At 40.8% G+C, this 15,526-nt stretch overlaps 1 protein-coding gene across 13 annotated transcripts in view; it reads right to left on the reverse strand.

Annotated features, from left to right (window-relative positions):
• LOC132405974 (transcription factor 12-like) overlaps positions 1-15,526 on the reverse strand; it is a 174,376-nt gene that overhangs the window by 107,754 nt on the left and 51,096 nt on the right. For all 13 annotated transcript variants that reach the window (XR_009516020.1, XM_059991057.1, XM_059991052.1 and 10 more), the window contains exon 4: positions 1,148-1,224. Coding sequence is in view for 12 of the 13 variants with exons in the window: in XM_059991057.1 (XP_059847040.1) it covers positions 1,148-1,224 (77 nt within the window). In the remaining variant the exon portion in view is untranslated. The remainder of the gene's footprint in view (positions 1-1,147; positions 1,225-15,526) is intronic.

The raw sequence follows: 15,526 nt of genomic DNA on the forward strand, positions 1-15,526 counted from the left end.
TAAGCAGCAAGCCAGATTGAAAAGATTAGGGTGTTGGGTCTGGAGGCAAGGGAAGAGCTGGCGTTCAGTTTTCTGCCCCACAAGGTTTCCTTGTCTCTGTACTGAACTGAGGCTGTGGCCTGCAACGAATGGGATCTTGGACTGGTTGCGGCAATGAAATGGCCCCATGGCTGTGGACTCAGTCTTAGCATCAGTACCAAACCTTTTTGGATGGTAGCTACAGAAATAATACAAAGGTGCAACTACTGGAAATCTAAAACGAAATGACATGCTGGAAACACTCAGCAGGCCAGACACTGTGGAATCCCTAGTCATTCAGGTGGTTGAATGAAAACACAGCACATCTCCATGCTGTAACTTGGAAAAAATAGGGTATTTTCTGACTTTAAAAAACACTCTGGGTAGATTATTCAGTTCAATTCGTGTTTGCTCTGTAATGTTTCACTCCTAATGTAATGGCCTCTCTGAAGTGTTTCACTGCTAAGGTAATGGTTTCTCTGTAGCAGCAATGTTTGGGTTATGACTAGAGATAACGGGACTTTGGAATGTATGTTAGCCAATGAGAGGCATGTTGTTCTTTCTTGTGGGTCCGGGAGCTGGGATTTCACGGTCTTCTGTCGCCAAGAGATGAAGAAAAAAGATGCGAGTGGACAGAGTTGGTAGACTGCCGGAGGGAGTGGACTAGGAGCGAGGGTCTGAAGGTCGGTGGCACTCGGAGGTCGATTGGAAATGAATGGATGAAATTGTGAGCTCCAACATGTGCATTAGACTGTTTCATTAAAGTGGACCCCTTTTTCTTATTTTCTTTACTAACCCTATAGTCAGATTAAGATTTACGAAGTTCACTCTTTTAATTGCATATGGTGTACTGTCTGATATTTTGCAGTTCGGATTTGTAACCAGGCAACACATCATACAGCATCCACACAAATGAGATTTCTCAGTTTGGCTGGGCCAGAGGCTGTCTTCCCCTAGACAAAAATGAGCTGGCTGAACCAAAGGGCTACATGTAGAACCGGCATAGAAAGCATTAGATTAAGGACAGCTGATAAGGAAGATTCAGACAGAAATGGGCCCTTTGGCTCATACATTCATGTCAACTTCTCTGCCCACCAAAAGCAAGAAGGGGAAAGCAAGGCAGACTTACTCTTGGTTGTTCATAGGTTGGACTACTGCCCTGTCCACTTCCTGCCCATGGGCCAGTCCCTGTTCGCTCATCCAGGCCTGAAGGGTTTAAAAAAAAGATTTAAATCAGTAGGATATTTAAACAAAATCAGCTATTTCCAAATCACCAAAAGTGGAAGAGAGAACAGTTTACAGTCATCCCTTGGTATCCGTGGGGGATTGTTTCCAGGACCCCCACCCCCGGTGGATACCAAAATCCGCAGATGCTCAGGCCCCTTATATATAATGGCTTAGTATCTGTATACAACCTACGCACATCCTCCCATATACTTCAAATCATCCCTCGATTACTTATAATACCTAACACAATGTAAATAGTTGTTATACTGTATTGTTTAGGGAATAATGATGCTTTGGAGGAGGCTCAATAATACTCATGTCAGGATCTGTGGAGTTTGAGGGCTGAGGATCTTCAAGCGTTAATGGTCGAGGCTTCACAATTGCAGATGCTTTAGTTAGAAAGCTAATTATTATAGGAAGCTGTTTCTTTTTCTTTGCATTATCAAACAAATCTTGCAGTGGTTGTAGGCATGTTGTTATCCCTCGGGTGACACGGAGGCTTTGTTTCAACGAAGGATCGTACTCGAGGATCATATCCTTTAACACTTGTGCCTGTTGAAAAACTGCTGCAAATTTTTCAAATGTCCAAATTGATGGCTGTGCCTCCTCTAAATCTACTGCATCATCTTCTGTAGAGGATTTCAGCAGTCCTTCGAGTTCCTTGTTGGTTAGGGTTTCTCTATGTTCTTCTATGGGATACAGAAGACCGACTGTATAAACAAGAGATTCTGCAGATGCTTGAAATCCAGAGTAACAGATACAAAGTGGAGGAACTCAGGCCAAGCATCTATGGAGAGGAATAGTCTTCAGGCTGAGACTCTTCATTGGGACTGTAGTCCTAACGAAGGGTCTCAGCCTGAAATTTAAGTTTATTTCTTGAGAAAGCGATTTAGCTTGATGAGGAGTCCGTACTAATTCTCTGCAAGAGCAGTTCATCTTGCTCTCACCACCTTGCCCTTCAATTAAGAACAGAATTAGTTAACCATTTGGTGAGCCACCTGAATGCAATTGTGGGCAATTTTTGATTCCAACAGCTTTTCCTGTTTTCTGTGTCCCTTGATACCCTCTGCACGTGGAAATATATTCAATGACTTACCCCTCTACTAACCCCCTCTTGTGGTAACAAATTCTAACAGGTCACCATCCCTATTGATATCCCAATATCATGCCCCAATATTGGCCATGGGGTTCATACCACCAATGTCTCAGATTCATAATGAGCATAATTCTGAACAGTTCAGTTGGAATTGATTCCCCCGCCCAACCACCAATTAAACCACAACCACTCAAGTGTCTTAAAAAAACTCATTAACAGATTTACACAGTCTAATACGACATGTATCAGCTACCTGCACTGGTAGGACAGTATAAAATATGCCAGGGAAAATGAATTTATTTTGAGGAATCCATTGCAACAACCTGGCAATCAGAATCAACTTTATTATCACTAACATAATTAAATGTTATGAAAATTGTTTTGTGGCAGCAATACAGTGCAATGCATAAATTATATTAAAACACAAACACACACACAGTAGTCAGAATCAAAATCAGGTTTAAGATCACTGGCATGTGGCATAAAATCTGTTTTGCAGCAGCAGTACGGTGCAATACACAATTTAAAAGACTACAAAATTACAATTTTGATACATTGATATTTATTGATACATATAAATCTCTCATTATGTAATGCAAAAAGAGCAAAATAATGAGGTACAGTACATAAGTTCATTGTACATTCAGAAATCTGATGGCACATGAGATAGCAATGAGATAGGGGCATGTCCTGGGTGATGGGGAATCCTTGATGGATGCAGTCTTTCCAAAAAAAACTTTGCATAAGTGTGAACAAAAGAATGTGAGGTAGTGTTCATGACCGTTCAGAAATCTGATGGCAGAGGGGAAGGAGCCATTGCTAAAATGTTGATTGTGTCTCTTTAGGCCCCTCTGTGCCTCCTCTCGGAGGTCAACATGCTTCTCCTCAAAAGGATGGGTGTACTTGTATTCTATCACATCAGTACGTTTTAGATAACGAAAACTACAAGATTCTAATTAGAATTCGGGGGGGGGGGGGGGGAATCCTTCATAAGGTGGCACTGTAACAGTCCCTTTACAGCATCAGTGATCACTGATCACGATTTGACTGAGAGAACACATGCTGTCATGCGAGAATGCACAAATTCTTTACAGACAGCAGCAGGAAAAGAATCCCATGTCCTGGGCAGCAGATAATGTAGTGGTTAGCACATGCTTTACAGTACAGGTGACCTGGATTCATTTCCTCCCACTGTCTGTAAGGAGTTTGTACGTTCTTATGACCACGTGGGTTTTCTTCCCAGTCCAAAGACGTACTGGTTGGTAGATTAACTGGTTATTATAAATTGTCCTGTGATTAGGCTAGTCTTAAAAAGGTGGCATATCTCCAACATTACTGACCCGCATCACCCAGGATATGCCCTCTTCTCATTACTACCACTAAGGAGGTGGTACAAGTGCCTAAAAAAAACACAATGTTTAGGAACAGCTTCTTCCTCTCTGCCATCAGATTTCTGGATAGACAATGAACCCATGAACATTACCTCAATTCCCCCACCTTTTTACACTACCTAATTTAATTTAATATATACTTACTGTAATTCATAGTACATATTCTGTGTTGCAATGCACAGTACATATTCTGTATTGCAATGCACAGTACATATTCTGTATTGCAATGCATAGTACATATTCTGTATTACAATGCATAGCACATATTCTGTATTGCAATGCATAGTATATATTCTGTATTGCAATGTACTACTGTCACAAAACAACACATTTCACAACAAATTCTAGTGATATTAAACCTGAATCTGATTTTAAACTGAGAGTGTCTCTACATGGATTCCTACACAAAGGTTTGGTAGTTCATTAAGTAAAACACAGTAATACAATTTGTTTTGTAAGGCAAGGCACTACTATGTTTTAGCCGCATTTCTCAGACTTTTCTATGGGTTTGATGTTCATTCATTATAATGCACCAAAGCTCAATTATAAAGGCATTTCCAGACTGAAACAAAAAGTAATGCGCAAAATGGCCAGTTTATGAAGCTTACAGCAGCATTCCCCCAACACCTGTTCTGTGTACATTTCAGAAGTATCTCCATGCCTGAGCAAGTCTGGTCCCTCCATATTCAGGCAGAACGGTTTCACCATATTAACGGGCTGGATATGATCATTTTTTAAACATAAGATTGTGTAGATGCTGGAAATCCAACACAATACACACAGAATGCTGGAGGAACTCAGGTCAGGCAGCATCTGTGGTAATGAATGAACATTCAACATATCGAGTCGAGACCCTTCATCATTGAGGCCTACAGAATTGTGCAAAAATCTGAGGCATACAGACAGACTTTATTGATCCTGAAGGAAACTGGGTTTCGTTACAGCCGCGCCAACCAAGAATAGTGTAGAAATATAGCAAAATAAAACCACAAATAATTAAATAATAATAAGTTAATCATGCCAAGTGGAAGTAAGTCCAGGACCAGCCTATTGGCTCAGGGTGTCTGACACTCCGAGAGAGGAGTTGTAAAGTTTGATGGCCACAGGCAGGAATGACTTCCTATGATGCTCAGTGTTACATCTCGGTGGAATGAGTCTCTGGCTGAATGTACTCTTGTGCCTAACCAGTACATTATGGAGTGGATGGGAGTCATTGTCCAAGATGGCATGCATATAGCTCAGGTGCCCAAGACTCTTGCACATAGTAATTTTATGTACTGCACTGTACTGCTGCTGTATCAAAAAAAAAATCACGACACATGTGAGTGATGATAAACTTGATTTTGGTATGGGCCTCTATTGTGGACTGAGTGGGAAGAGGACAGGGAGAGAGGAAATCATGGTTGGGAAAAGGGGCAGGGAGAGGGGAGGGAGTGGGAAGCACCAGAGAGACATTTTGTAACGATCAATAAACCAACTGCTTGGAATCAAATGACCTAGCCTAGTGATTCAAAGCTGGGCATGTTTGCAAGCACAACAGCCCCACACCCAACACTCCTCTGACACCTGTCCAACACCTCTACCCTGTCACTCCCAATATTCTTTGCTCCAGCTGGATTTAGAAACTCGCTCTCCACTCCACATTGACAAATACAGTAGTGTGCAAAAGTCTTAGGCACCCTAGCTATACATGTGCCCAAGACTTTTGCACAGTATTGTAGATGCTGCCTGACTTGCTGTGCTCCTCCTGCAGTGTGTATCACCATTCTTTACTCAGCTCCTAGATCCAACTACTACTTTTGTTCCTTGCAAAAGTTTTTCCGGAGATGTTTCTGGAGTTATGATGCCACCTTTTGTCACTGCTTCCACTGCAACTTTTCCCACCATAACATGAAGAAAGAAGAAACTTCCTGAATGCCTGACCTGTCATTCCTACCCCATCTCTTCAAACAAGTTCGCAAAATTAGACTGCTCGCCCTGCAGTCTCCTCTTTCCAGCTGTCCTATACAAAGATAACACAAGTACTCTGAAAATCTGCAAGATTTTCCTGCAGCCAACACCAACTCACCCTCAATTCTCTATACGTTTGTGGTAACTTGCATCATGGTGGGAAATGGGGGGGGGGGGAGGAGGGGGAAAGAGCAAGAAGCTGGCAGATAAATGGGAGAAAGGCAGGCTGGGCAAGTAGGTGACTATCAAAAGAAAGCACATGTATAATGAATCACTGGCAAGAGTTATCAATGGACATAGCAAAGGGTTGGGTTTGGAGTGGGTCAGCTTACTAGGAAGTGGTAACCACAACACATGCTATTAATTTTAACTCAAATTGAAATCAGTTAATACCAAGTATCAAAACACTAAAATGTTATTTCTGGAGGTTCTTGATAAAACTATGAACATTTTATGCATTAATACCTGGCAGACCATTCATGATCTTTTAACTTTACAGTAAGCAACAATCTGACGATAATGTGCCAATGTTTGAACTGTTTCCCGCCTCATTGCTACCATCGGAGAGGAGATGCAGGAGCCTGAAGACATACTCAGCGTTTTAAGGAACAGCCTCGTCCCCTCTGCCATCAGATTTCTGAATTGACAATGAACACATATACACTACCTCACTATTTTAGAACAGGAATTTCTCTAGCCAGAGGGCGATGAATCTGTAGAATTCATTGCCACAGGCAGCTGTGGAGGCCAAGTCCTTGGGTATATTTAAAGAGGAGTTTGATTGGTTGTTGATTAGTAAGGTGTCAAAGGTTATGGGGAGAAGGCGGCAAAAAAGGGGTGGGGTTAATAAATCAGCAATGATGGAATGACAAAATAGACTCGATGGGTCTAATTCAGCTGTCTAATGGTCTTTATTCCCATTTTTGCACTAATTTTTATACATTTATTATAATAGTAATATTTTAATATATTGCACTGTATTGCTACTACAAAACAAAGTGATAGCAAACCAGTTTCTAATTCCTCATTTTCTCCTATAAACGTATATGATTTAATAAGAGTAAGCAATCTTGAGGTTCCACAATTAAAAAAAAAGTATTCTGCATTTTAATCTCCCGTCATCTCCCGTGGATGATTTCCTTGCTTCAAGAAAATAGGCAAAAAAACTACCAACCCCAGTAACATTCCCTTTTCCAACTACGTCTTTGGACCGTGGCAGGAAACAGGAGCACCCGAGTCGTTGGCTCTGTAATGCACTGTGCTAATCATTACGCTCTCGTGCTGCCCTTTGACTTGGGGGAACTCTGCAGGTCAGGCAGCTACAGAAAGTCTTCTTGGTGAAAAGACTTCAGTGTACAGGCTTTTCTAGCAAATTAACCATTTCTGTTCAAATGTTAACATCATTCTAACATAGGGAACATGGCACCAATTTGTGTAAGCATTTGTTTAACCCAAAGTATCAAACAGCAAGCAACCACTCCTGATGTCCACCCATTGTGTGACAGGCTACATAATGAATCTGGTACATCAATGTCAACTTGGGGAAAGATTAAAGTCAAAAGATAAAACACCTGCTTGTGACATTTACTAAACAAGACTGAATTCACTGAAGGTTATGGGAGTGTAGTAGACAGAGAGCAAGATCTTTCAGGTCTATTTGAGCACTAAATGCAGGCACAATGGCTCTTAGCTTCAAGTGGACAGGAGGTTAAACACGCCATGGTATTATAAACACGCCATGGTATTATAAACACAAGATCCTGCAGAAGATGAAATTCCCGAGTAACACACAATACTGTAGGAATTCAGCAGATCAGGCAGCATCTATGGAGAGAAATAAACAGTGATGATTCGGTCTTGGCTCAAAACATTGACTCTATATCTTTCTAGATGCTGCCTGACTGGCTGAGTTCCTCCAGCATTTTTTTTGCATTACTTTAAACATGCCAGGATATGTTTTCCAAAGCATTTCAGAAATAGATTGGCCTCAGTTCACAGAAAGATCTGACAATTAACAGGAAGCATCAATATTACAAGACTTCTAAAATGCTTTTTAACCATAATCACATTAGGAAACTTTCCATAATGCAGTATCAAAATCCAAAAATCCCTTCTACAAGTATAAACAATGAGCCTGCAGCAATAAAGAATACATATTTCTGGAATGCAACTGCACTCAAAAGTCCATGACAAGCCTGGCCATTGTGGTAGAAGGTTTAAATCTATGCTGTTCAATCAAGGCAAACAGGAAAGCAAAATGAAGTTAATACTCAACAGATAGGGGAGCATCTGTGAAGAATGGTTTACATCAGGGCAATGACCTTTCATCACCCCACCACTCAGCTCTGGGGAGGAAAGTCTCAGTGAGAAAGCAGTACAGATCCTCAAACATGGGCTCAGTCCACATTAACCTTATGTCTTAAGACCAGAAGACATAGTTGTAAAGCCAGGCCATTCGGCACAGTCTGCTTCACCAATCAATTATGGCTGATATATCTTCTCCCTCATCCCCATTCTCCTCAATGTTTGACGCCCTGACTCATCAAGAAATCATCAAATATATACACCCAATGACTTGGCTTCCAGAGCCATCTGTGTCAATGAATTTCAGATATACTATCCTCTGGCTAAAGAAATTCCTCCTAATCTTGGTTCTAAGTGGACATCCTTCAAGGATGTGGACTCTGCTCTTATGATCTGCTATTAGAAAGATCCTCTCCAAGTCCACTTTATCCAGACCTTTCAAGTATTTGATAGGCCTTCCAATATTCAATAGGTTTTCTCTTAGTCCCCAGCTGTTCACTGTAGACTCAATGCTTCCTTAACCTTGGCTCAATTACATCCTCACATAGTAAAATGGTGACCAGCTAGTCTTAATTTGGTTATTGTGGGCTGCACATCTGGGTGTATTGGGTTTTATATATCGTTTTGAGAGATACAGTGCAGGACAGGCATTTCCGGCCCACTGAGGTGTGTTGCTTAGTGATCCAACAATTTACATTGGGTGCCACAGTTGGGAAGTTACAGCTCTGCCACCTGTCCCACACCGCTCCCGCAACACACCACCCTTGCCATTCCTAACATCCTTTGCTCCCACCAGATTTACAAACTCATTCTCTGCTGCACATTGACAAATACAGGGTTGTGCAAAAGCCTTAGCCACCCTAGCTAAATACATGCACAGTACAGGTTTCCCCCGCTATTCGAAGGTAAAGCGTTCCTATGAAACTGTTTGCAAGCTAAAATGTCATAAATCGAAGAAGCAATCACCATCAATTTATATGGGAAAATTTTTTTGAGCATTCCCAGTCCCAAAAAAAACCTACCAAATCAAACCAAATAACACTCAAAACCTAAAAATAACACTAACATATAGTAAAAGCAGGAATGATATTGTAAATATACACCCTATATAAAGTAGAAATATTGTATGTACGGTGTAGTTTCACTTATCAAACTCGGGAAGACAGCGAGCCAAAATCGATTTGGAGAGAAAAAAAAAATCGACATGTACACGCATGCGCAAACAACTGCCCGCACAAGGCTTCACGGTCATTGTGGTCTTTCTCGGGATAAACACATGTATAAAGCGTGTGTCTTTTTTTTGTAAAAGCGAAAATCCTCTTTGGTTAGCAAAGACAGGTACCAATGTAGGTCTTTCATAACAGCGAGTTGTTGTAAAGCGAACGTTCAAAAAAAAAGGGCCCTCCTGTACTATATAAATCTCGGTAAGTTTAACAATCTTCCCTGCTCTTAAATTAAAATCAGCCATGATGGAATGACAAAGCAAACTTGATGGGCCAAAAGGCCTAATTCTGCTTCTATATCTTAAGGAAAGGCTTCATTCTGGATCCCAACAATCCGTGTTTTGCCATAATGCTATGACACTTACAAGATCAGCTTTATTTATCACATGTACATAGAAACTTATCGTTTATGTTAACAACCAACACAATTCAAATAGAAGCGAATTAGATACTTATTCAGTAGTTATTATCCAGGTTAACAGATTATAAGAGCAGAAATTCATTTGTAACAGAATCATCCACAATCTACAGGCCCAGCTAACAGGCAAATGGAATCACCTCATTAACCATTCAAACTAAACTGAAGAGGCAAGAGAGGAATTATTTTGACTAGTACTGCTCCAGCACTTTGTGCTGAGAATGTTTAACATTTCAATACATCTTCCCACAAGTACTTGCCAACTGCATCATAAATGACAGACTAATATTTTAAAGCCTTTAAAAATAATCTTCCCACACAATACACAATACAGTGAACAAGTGGGAAATGAAAAAAATTAGAAAAGAATTAGAAAAAACACTTCAGCTTTTCTCAATTGCAAATCAGCACTGATGTTGAAGTGATCACATTCCAGTTGCCAGTGGTTTCTGGGGAAATACATCTGTGGGTATTGGGCATTGTTGCAAAATTGTTTCAGAATAGTAACATGTTACATTAATGACAGAAATACAGTACAGGCAGTCCCCGGGTTACGTACGAGTTCCGTTCGAGTCCGTCTTTAAGATGGATTTGTATGCAAGTTGGAACAAGTACATCCAGTACTATTTAGCATCAGTTGGTCAAATGTTTGTCTTAGTATATAGTATACATTTTACCTTTTATGCATATAACTCTTAAGAAACATACATATTCCAATAATTAAACTACTGCGTTGCTTAGTAATAATTGTAGCTTTCATCGGGGCAGGGCCTTTCACATGCTCCATTATTATCACTTTATCCGTTATCCTTTAAAAATGTCGAGTTGTGAGCTCGACATCAACCTGGCATGGATGGTACGGGAGTCACTGGATCAAACTCAGGAACCTCCGTTCTCTAGCTGATCTGACTACGCCACCAGCAGACCAGAACTGGGGGGGGGGGGGGGAGATCAGGGTGAATCTTACTAAGAAAAATTTAAGCCAAATACAAAGTTAAACACTCACAGTGTCAACGGCAATGACTTAAGATGTCAGACGGTGTCACGATCTGACTTAAAATGGCGGACTGCATTCTCCTTCCTCGGTTCGTAAGTACAAGTTGTCTGTAACTCTGGGACTACCTGCATATTTCCCAAAGTAGCAACACTCAAAAGCAGGTATAGAAACACACTACAGTAAATCCCCGAGTTACGAACGTCCAATTTACGGCCAACTCGTACTTATGGAGGGAGGAGAACGGCGTCTGCCATTTTAAGTCGGATCATGACGCTGTCCGCCATTTTATGTCGTTGCCGTTAACACTGTTGAGTGTATAACTTTGTATTTGGCTTAAATATTTCTTATCAAGATTCACCCTGATCGCCCCTTCCAGTCAGCACCGCCACCACTTGTCCCATTAAGCCAGTGCGGGTGGAGTTTAGGATCCGGAGCAGCACAAGACCCACTGCCCGTGGCTGCTGCTGTATTTTTTTTAAAATTAAGTGCGATCATGAACAATAGCCAGATCAGAAATGCTGATCAAGTCAACTCGTTCCTAAAGAGAACTCTGATAGACCAATCAGACAGTTCACTGCTGCTCAGCGATAGAACATAAAATCCACAGTTTTCTGTTCCATTGATGGAAAACAATCGTGATTGAAAATAAAGTGGAAATAATAAAGCGATTGGAAAGAGGTGAAATTGGTCACCTCTGAAGAGGTCATTGGAAAAGATTTAGGCTACAGTCGGTCAACAATCGGGACAACTTTAAAGGATACATGTAAAGGATAAAGTGAGAATAATGGAGCATGTGAAAGGCCCTGCCCCAGTGAAAGCAACACAGTGGTTTAATTATTAAAATACTTATGTTTCTTAAAAACACAAAATGCTGGCAGAACTCAGCAGGCCAGACAGCATCTATGGGAGGAGGTAGTGACGATGTTTCGGGCCGAAACCCTTCATCCCGAAACGTCGTCACTACTCTCCTGATGAAGGGTTTCGGCCCGAAACGTCGTCACTATCTCCTCCCATAGATGCTGTCTGGCTTGCTGAGTTCTGCCAGCATTTTATGTTTTTTATTTATTTCCAGCATCTGCAGATTCACTTGTGTTTACTTATGTTTCTTAAGTGTTTTATATGCATAGAAAGGTAAAATATACTATATACCAAGACAAATGTTCGACTAACTGATGCTAAATAATTCCAGATGTACCTGTTCTGAATTGCGTACAAATCCAACTTAAAGACTGACTCAGGAACGGAATTCATTCATAACCCGGGGCCTACTTGTTATACTAGAGAACTTCAAAACCAATAGGTTTTGGCAGCAACAAGTACAGGGTACTTTGCTCCTGATCCATGCAGCACTGTAGCATTGTAGTGGTTAGAATAATGCTTTAAAGTGCCAACAATCGCAATTGGGGTTCAATTCCTGCTGCTGTCCGTAAAGAGTTTGTACTCTTCCCAGGACCGCACGGGTTCCCTGGGGTGCTCCGGTTTCCTCTGACATTCCAAAGTCACATGGATTAGGCTTAGTAAATTGGGCACGCTATGTTGGTGCTGGAAGCATGTTCAGACTTGTGGGTTGTCCAGCCCCATCCTCGCTGACATGATTTAACACTTGTATGGATAAACAATAAAAGGGTCATACATAAAAAGATGGCTTTAATGGGGGGAAAGAAGGGATTCGATCCATGCCAGTACTGCAGCATTGAAAAGTCTCAGGTGATGTAGTAATGAAAAAAATCATACAAACAAAATTATGGAAAATCAGTATTAGACATTCCCCTTTAAGTTTTTTTTAAAATAGCTGTGTGATCCAAACACTACTCTGAACAGGAATTTTTTTTTAAAAACACGGCCTGAAAACTGCGCAGTACTTAACATTATCGAAAAGAAAATTCCAGCTGCATGGCAACAAAGGCTGTGTGCGCAGGAGCATTTCAGTTGCTGCGTGGCTGCACAGGTGGTGCAAAAATTTGACAGATAAGAACTAGTTGAATGCATAAAATATCAAATGGGAATTAAATCCAAAGAAGTTGACATTTGGAGAGGAAATATTCAGTAGAACATAGAACATTACAAATAGCACTGGCCCTTCAGCCCACAATGTTGTACTGATCTTTTAATCTACTCTAATATCAATCTAATCCTTCCCTTCTACGTAGTCCTCCACTTTTCTAACATCTGTTGAAGATTTTCTTAAATATTCCTAATGCATCTACCTCTATCATGGCAGCATGTTCTATGCACCCACCACCTGTGTAAAAAAAAAACTTACCCTGACATCCTACTACACCTTCTTCCAATCAATAAAATATATATCCTCACTAATAGCTATTTCCACCCTGGGAAAAGAGTCTTTGGCTGTCCACTCGATCTATGCTTCTTATCTTATAAACCTCTATCAAGTCACCTCTCATCCTTTGCTCCGATACATGGAAAATGGGAAATGTAAAGAGGGTATTTGGAAACCACATCCATGGATCTCCAAAGAGAACAGGACAGATAAGCAAGGTATTTCAGTATTCTTGCATCACCTGAGGACAGGCATGCTGAAACTGAAGAAAACACCATGCCAACACACCATGAAAGATGAAAAAAGCGAAAGAGAAACTACAAGTCTCAATGATTTTTATCATTGCTAGATTTTAGATACTGATAGAAAAAAAGATTGCATAATTGTTTTGGTGAGGTTTGGAATATGGGTTATGCCAGCAAGACATATTTATCGTCCATCACCATCTGCCCACTAGGTGGGGCTGGGAAGCCAATTACTTCAAATCGCCACAGATCCCCGGTGAAGATTCTCTCCTGGTGATTGATATGGAATTGCAGGATTTAAGACCCAGCAATGCAAGAACTATGTCACATTCCAGACAGGATAGAGTTCAGTCTGAAGGAGAATCTGCAGGTGGTCTTCTCATGCACCTGCTGTCAGGCTCTCAGAAGGTGACAAGAGACTGCAGATACTGGAAATTGAAGTACAAGGATACTGGGAGGAAATGTCCCATGGAAATGGACGTTGGCTGTCAATTTTCTCCACTGATGCTGCTTATACTGCCGAGTGCCTCCAGCATCTTGCACTCATTAGAGATTGAGCTATTTACATAAATGATATTGGAACAGCTGGGTGTGTAACTAACCACAAGACCTAGGAGCAGAATCAGGCTATTCAGCCCATCAAGTCTGCTCCACCATTCTCTCATGGCTAATTTATTAACCCTCTCAACCCATTCTCCTCCCTTGACACCCTTACTAATTAAGAACCTATTAACTTCTGCTTTAAATCTACTAAACGACTTGGCCTCCAGTCATCTATGGCAATGAATTCCACAGATTCACCACCTTCTGAGGAAAGAAATTCCTCTTCTCTGATTGAAAGTACTTGTATTCTGAGGCTGTGCCCTCTGGCTCCAGACTCCCCACTCTAGGAAATATCCTTTTCACATCCACCTCATCCAGGCCTTTCAATATTTGATAGGTGTCAACAAGATCCTCCCGTCATCCTGCCAAATTCCAGTGAGCACAGGCCCATACAATAACAGTATACCATCACTAGTGACTGTGTACTGAGAAATAAATTTATCAATAAAGACATTGGGTCACCCCAATACAGTTAAGCACAGTTCAAAACACACAATTCACTAAACTGCAGATGAGAAGCCCACAGTCCTTTAGACCAGCTAGATGGATGGTAAAAACTGCCTCAATACATAGTTAAAACTTTGAATTAGCAATGGAGATTCTGCAGAAGCCCTCCCCATCATTGAAAATATATGCATAGAGCTTTGTTGCAGGAAAGCAACATCCATCATCAGGGACTCCCAACATCCAAGGCCATGCTCTGTCCTCACTGCTGTCATCAGAAAGGTGGTACAGGAGCCTCAGGACTCTCACCCTCTGGTTCAGGAAGAACCAATTTTACCCAACTATCAGACTCATGAACCAAAGGGAATTACCTTCACTCACCCCAACACTGAACTGTTCACACAACCTATGGACTCACTTTCAAAGACCCTTCATCTCATACACAATATTTATTGCTTATTTATTTTTTTATTATGACTATTTCTTTTTTTGTATCTGCACAACATTTTAAAATCTTTTGCACACTAGTTGAATGCCCAGTTGGTGTGGTCTTTCATTGCTTCTATTACGGTTATTTTTCTATTATGGATTTACTGAGTATGCATACTAGAAATAGAATTTATGTACTTTGATAATAAATTTACTTTGAACTTTGAAATGCTGGAACTCCAGAGTAACACACACGAAATGCTGGACTCAGGTCAGTCAGCATTTATTGAAAGATATTAAACAACTGATGTTTTGAACAGAGACTCTTCATCAGGATTTAGCACAACTTATTTTACATCAACAACATCTCAAGTCAGTTTTCACTGAGCAAGTTAAACTGTACATTTTTACAGCTACTTTGTTTACATCCTGAACAAGATCAATTTTAAGGATGAGGAAGCTTTAGAGAATGCAAAGTTGATTTACCTGGATGTTGCTTGGGGTAGAGAGCATGCTAATGAGGAAAAGTTGAACTAGCTAGGGCTTTTCCCTCTGGAGTGAAGGAGGATGAGAGGTAACTTGACATAGGTGATCAGAGACAGTAGACAGCCAGCACCCCTTGTAGGGTGGAAATAGCTAATGTAAGGGGCAATAATTTTGATTAGAGGAAAAATAAAGGAGGGAAGTCACAGGTAGTTTAAAAAAAAAAGTGGTGGGATTGTGGGTGTGTTGCTGGGATTGGTGTTAGAAGCAGCTACATTAAGTTCAATTCTGGTGTCGCCTGTAATGTGTGGATTTTCTCCAGGTGCTCTGGTTTCCTCCCAGATTCCAAAGATGCAGCAGTTAGACTAATTGCTGACTGTAAATTATCCTTTAATTACGCAAGGGTTAAACAGGTGG

Source organism: Hypanus sabinus, chromosome 16, assembly GCF_030144855.1.
Source record: "Hypanus sabinus isolate sHypSab1 chromosome 16, sHypSab1.hap1, whole genome shotgun sequence".
NCBI lineage: Eukaryota > Metazoa > Chordata > Chondrichthyes > Myliobatiformes > Dasyatidae > Hypanus > Hypanus sabinus.